At 45.5% G+C, this 5,470-nt stretch overlaps 1 protein-coding gene across 1 annotated transcript; it reads right to left on the bottom strand.

Moving 5' to 3' along the window:
- Window positions 1-746: 746 nt before the first annotated feature.
- Window positions 747-2,615, bottom strand: cetn3 (centrin 3). The gene is made up of 5 exons (XM_037484903.2): window positions 2,463-2,615; window positions 1,766-1,880; window positions 1,365-1,479; window positions 1,096-1,287; window positions 747-947 (listed from the first exon to the last, which is right to left on the bottom strand). The coding sequence occupies exons 1-5, from the start codon at window positions 2,477-2,479 to the stop codon at window positions 904-906; spliced, it is 483 nt and encodes a 160-aa protein (XP_037340800.1). The 5' UTR covers window positions 2,480-2,615; the 3' UTR covers window positions 747-903.
- Window positions 2,616-5,470: the final 2,855 nt, after the last annotated feature.

Raw genomic sequence — 5,470 nt, 5'->3', positions numbered from 1 at the left:
TAGCTCCGCCCTCAACTCATGTTTACAATGTTTACTGAGGGAATAAATCAAGACAGAAGTAGTCATTTTCTCACGTCTATGGGAGCAGAGGAGTCGCCCCCTCCCTCCACTGACTGCTGTTAGCAGAGGGGGGGGGGGGTGTAGTAACTGGGGAGGAACCGGGCCAGGGTTATTTCTGGCTCTTCGGACCAGAGACCCGACAGCTGAGCATCTGCCAGAGAGAGTGAGGGCAAGTCCTGGAGTCTGTCCCTGATCCTGGACCAGATCCAGGTCCTGACCATCGACGACCTTCAGCGTGGAGACACACACACACAGACGCACACACACGCGCACACACACGCACACGCCCAGATGTGATCGTGTTCCTGTACGATGTTTGTTATTACTTCTGTAACTTTGCATTTCATCTAAATGATAAATCTCAACAAGGCAGAAGTTCTCCGTTTCTAATGAAACATTTTGATTGAACTAAAAGAAGAGGCGGCGCTGATCAGCTGGAGGGGACATCAGGAGACTTTGAGGAGTCCTGAGTCTCCCTCTGCTGCTTTGATCAAGAACTGCAGGAAATGCTTCACTTCAGATATAATCTGAAAAACAACAAAAAGTGTCTCACTCGGAGGGTTGAATGTCCCCAACGCTTCATCCTGAAAGTGTCACATGACTCTTTGTGTCCAACCAGGACTCCTGTAACTCTTCTTTGGTCCAATTAGATTTTGAGGTGGACTCTAAAACACTGAGGCATGAGGTGGGAAGGAAAGACTTTTTATTTTCATTTTTTATTTTTGTACAAAATGGAACAGTCAAACATTCACGTTGCAGATGGCTGAACATCGACTCCGTCCTGCTCCTCGAGGGACCTTCTGTGAAGATCCCTCCGTCACTCAGAGTCCACAGGGTCAGAGGTCAGGAGTCTCCGGTCATGATGGACAGGAACTCGTCCTGGTTTACTGGAACAACAGGTTTGGTCAAGAAATCGTGTTGAATATACGTCATTATTTTTAAGTTCAGCAGATTGTTTAAAATGTATTTTCCGTCTCCTAAATGTCACAATGTCACTCAGATAAATCAAGTACACTTCCAGTACTCCGGACTCACTTTCTCCGTCCCCGTCGTGGTCGAACTCGTCGATCATCCCTCGCAGCTCCTCGTCGCTGACGTCCTCCCCGAGCTCCCGGGCGACGCGCCTCAGGTTCCTCAGGCTGATCCTCCCCGACTCGTCGTCGTCGAACAGCTTGAAGGCCTTCAGGATCTCCTCCCTGGGGTCCCGCTCCAGGATGCGGTCCGTCACTGCAGGGGGGGGGGGGGCTCACGTTAGCGATCCGTGGGAGGAGCGTCAGGCTGAAACGGCAAAAAGACCAACTCACCGACTTCGTTGAAGTCCTGGAAGGAGATCTTTCCGGTCCCGTCCCGGTCGTAGTCCCTGAGGATCTTCAGGACGTCGACCTTCTTCACCTCGAAGCCCAGCGCGCGCATCGCCACCTGGTGACCATCAGCTTATGGTGACGTACACGTGCACATATCGTCTTCAAATGGAATCCCAATTGGACAAAAGACGTGTGCAACTAAATGCATTTAGAATAAATGTCCCGCTGGACATCTCAGGGGAAAAAACACTGTTCGATGACTGGATTCATTAAACTCTTGGTATTATATCAGCAGTAATATTCTAAAATTTAAAATGTAAAAACACCACTGTTTATTCGTCAGGTTCTAAATACACCAAAACATTATTTTTATCATAATAACATCCACGCTGCAGACTCACCTTCAGCTCGTGGTAGTCGATTTCTTTGTCTTTGTCGGTGTCAAACAGCTCGAAGGCTTCTTTGATTTCGTGTTTCTGATCCTCCGTGAGCTCCTTCCTCTTCCTGCGCTCGGCCCTGCAGGGAGAACCACCTTCAACTGTCACTGCACACAATGGGGTTTTACTTTAATACTTATTTATGCAGCTGATACAAGGGATGGAACCTTGAGAATTTGATTCACTTTATGTATTTGTACATGGAGAAAAAAAATATCAATACAAATTGATCATTTTGAACAATCGAATTACTATACTTTGAATATTCTATAGTGCTGTAAACAGTGTGTGTGATAATAATTAATATTACCTTCCTGTCCATGAGTCAGCTTTTTCATGAAGGTAATCATCTAGTAATGTGCACTTAACAGCTGATTAAAACGTGTCTAATGTCAACAAACATTTAGATCATGTACTTCATTACTAGTACCACACTCAGCTACATTTAGATGAAGTAAATCTAAAGTAAATGTTCGTTCCATCACTTGAAGTTGTGACAGTAAATAAAACAGAAAGGAGGAAAATAAAGAAGCTACGGAAGCCGCAAGCTATCATTTGCTAGCACGGAGGAGGACAGCTAACATGCTAACGTCAGCTACCGACGCGTGCAAATGGCCGCTGTTGGATACATTAACAATAGTAAATGGGATAAAGAGGTTACCTTATAGACAGACTCATCCTGAGTGGATTTAAAGACGCTGAAACGCTAAAACGACGCGTTCTCTTGTGCTCAACGCACGGACATCCGCGACTGCAACAACACAACAAATCAAGCCGCTCTCGACGAGACGCTTCCTATTGGCGGCTGGTCACTAGGCAGCGGTAAGGTCATCTCTGATTGGTTCGCGTCAGAGCCGTTCGTCCCTCTTCTTCTACTTCTTCTTCTTTGGCTTTTTAACGCAGACGGAATCCTGAAAGCCGCGCTACTGGCTTCATGTGGAGAGAGTTGATATTACATCATTCAGAGGTCGCATGTACACGAGTACTCAGGTTAGATTATAATACAGTGTACAAGTACTACACGAGGGGGAGATAGTTGGAGGGGGAGGGGGAGAAAGAGAGAGGCTGAGGAGGAGATCAGAGAAAGAGATGTGGAGTTAAAGGGAGACAGCAAAGGGGAGAATCCAAGTTGTGTAACACCTTGAACATGATTTTTGATAAACATGTTAGCATGTTCGCATGTTAGCCTGCTGACGCTAGCCTTTAGCCGTTTTTCAAAGAGAACAAAGAGATCTTCATGATATGAAAGGTTATGATTTAATTATTGGTTGCATGTGTTTCACCTGATGCTGAAGCCTCTGAATACAAAGAGACTGCTGCTAATCCTTCCTGTCCACGTTAGCTGCTCCTGCCACCCCTCCCTCGTTGAACTCTGACCTCCTTCTCCCCACTTATCGTGTGATTCCCGCAAAGGAGCCGCCGGGTCTCCTCTTATCTCGGCCTGCGCCTCCTGCCTCACATGTGTGCGCTGGAGATAGAGGACTCCTCTTCCTCTTCACGACGTCATCGTCCTCCTTGGTCTCCTCTGCTCTCCATCATCAGCCACCAATCAAACACAATGAGGCCCGAGGAACCGGTCCAGCAGATCTCCAGACCCCAAAGTGGTCTCCCAGAGCGACTGATTCCACCCAGATGTGTAAATGATGAAAGGAGCATCTGAAGGATTCCTTCTCCCTGTAGAGGATGTTTGCATGGATCTTTGTGGTCGTTTAGTGAGTCTTTGTCTACTCGTAGTCACTGTCTTTGTCGTTATAAACACACACTGTGTGTTATTAGTGACGCTCTTTTTGAGAGGTCTGCAGTAGGTCCGGGTCAGAAGGTCTGGTCCGGGTCAGAAGGTCTGCCGGTGTGGCTCAGATCTTGAGAGATGGATCATGATTCAGCTTTTCAGATCAAACGAGCATCTTGAGGAACGTTCAGAAGAAACATGAAGTTATTTTCAGGTGAAAGTGATTCCTTTCATTCCGATTGAATCATGAACAGTTCCTGTAGAACCCTGAAGACCACTGATAATTTACTCAAGATGATTCTCTGAAGATGTCTGTGTAGTTATCGACTCATCTGCATCATTCAATCCTTAAATGAGGTCTTAATAGTTCAGACTGATTTAAGATATTTAGATGTGTGATTGAACAGGCAGTTATCTGCCTCTCAGTGGGGGGAAGTGAGCTCATTCTGCTGACAGTTTACCCCCCCCCCCCCCCCACACGTGAGACATCACTACCTTGAGGATGGGGAGCCACTTTGTTTCTTCCTCTGCTATCTCACTCTTTGTTTCTGCACACCGACCGTGGGAAGTGAGCGATGTTTCTGCAGGAGGGGGGGGGGGGGGGGGGGTCCTTAGAAGATGAACCCCACCCTACAACAGTACAAAGACCCTCTGCCCCCCCAACACACACACACACACACACCTCTGCTCAGGGTAAAACAACGTTTGACTCACTTTACATAGTCAAGTTTTTGAGGGTTTTATTAAATTCAACTTAGTTAAATTATTACATATTGCTACATGTTTCTGTGGGTGACTTTATAGACTTATCTTTATAGACTTACCTTTATAGACTTATCTTTATAGACTTATCTTTATAGACTTATCTTTATAGACTCTACTTCACAGCCCAGAAACCCGCAGATTCCTCTCCGATCTGATTCTTGTTTGTCATCAAGCTGCTTCCACATTCTTCATCCTGTTTAAAGGAAACTTGAGGTTTTGCACTGAGAGAGAAACTTAGCTTTGCTTGTTTAGACAAGAAAACTGAGAAAGAGAAGAATAGTGTGGTTTATTTTCATGGGGTTGCATTGATTAAAAACACAATCGTATATTGGAAGTAGGTGGAGGACCACTTGGAATGAGGACAGAGAGGCAGAGAACCTCCATCTCGTCCCACATGTCAACACTTCATCATTTGAGTCATTGCACGGTTCTGTGAAAATGTCATCGACATGTTGCTTGTCTTGAGTTAGGGCCACAGACATGTAGGGTGCCCTTGTGACCTCTGACCCCCGACATTTTATCTCTTCATCTTTGAGTCCAAGTGGACAGGTGTGTCAAATTTGAAGAAACCTGGTCCAGGTGTTCCTGAGGAATCGGATACGACGGAACACCAGAACTCATTATGTACACTTTATAAATGACTTTAATGTCTGAGCTGCATCACAGACAGAAATCCTTTGTGTGGAACATTCCTGTCGGACCTCCTCCTGCTTTTAGAGAGTTTTAGTCAAAGTGACGTAAAGAGTCACACGAGGGACTCAGTGTGTCCATAAAGAACGACTTCCTTCATCTTCACTCAAAACGCTTCTAGCAGGTTTAAATGTGTCCAACATTCTCTCTCTTTGGTTCTCCACCACCTCTGTGGTTGCTAGATGTTCCACTGAGTGACGTTTAACAGCTTGGTCATTACAAATAGTCGTTTGATCCCTTGTTAATATAAAAAGTCCCTTCAGCTCACACTGTGTTTGTTTTCATCTCGGCTTCAGCATTAAATCATCCCACAAGCTGTGGACATCACACGAGGAGCCGCTGGAGGTCTGACCTCAACGTTAAGAAGATGATTCACACCCAAACGCAAAGACACCTCATTAATTCCCTCAAACAAGAGTTGAAATGCAACACACACATTAATCTAGAAACATCTGATATAATATTAAAACCGTTTATTGTTCATT

This window comes from Pungitius pungitius, chromosome 18 (genome assembly GCF_949316345.1).
Source record: "Pungitius pungitius chromosome 18, fPunPun2.1, whole genome shotgun sequence".
Lineage (NCBI taxonomy): Eukaryota > Metazoa > Chordata > Actinopteri > Perciformes > Gasterosteidae > Pungitius > Pungitius pungitius.
Note: the sequence above shows the minus strand (reverse complement) of the source record. Positions and strands in the feature narration are given on the sequence as shown.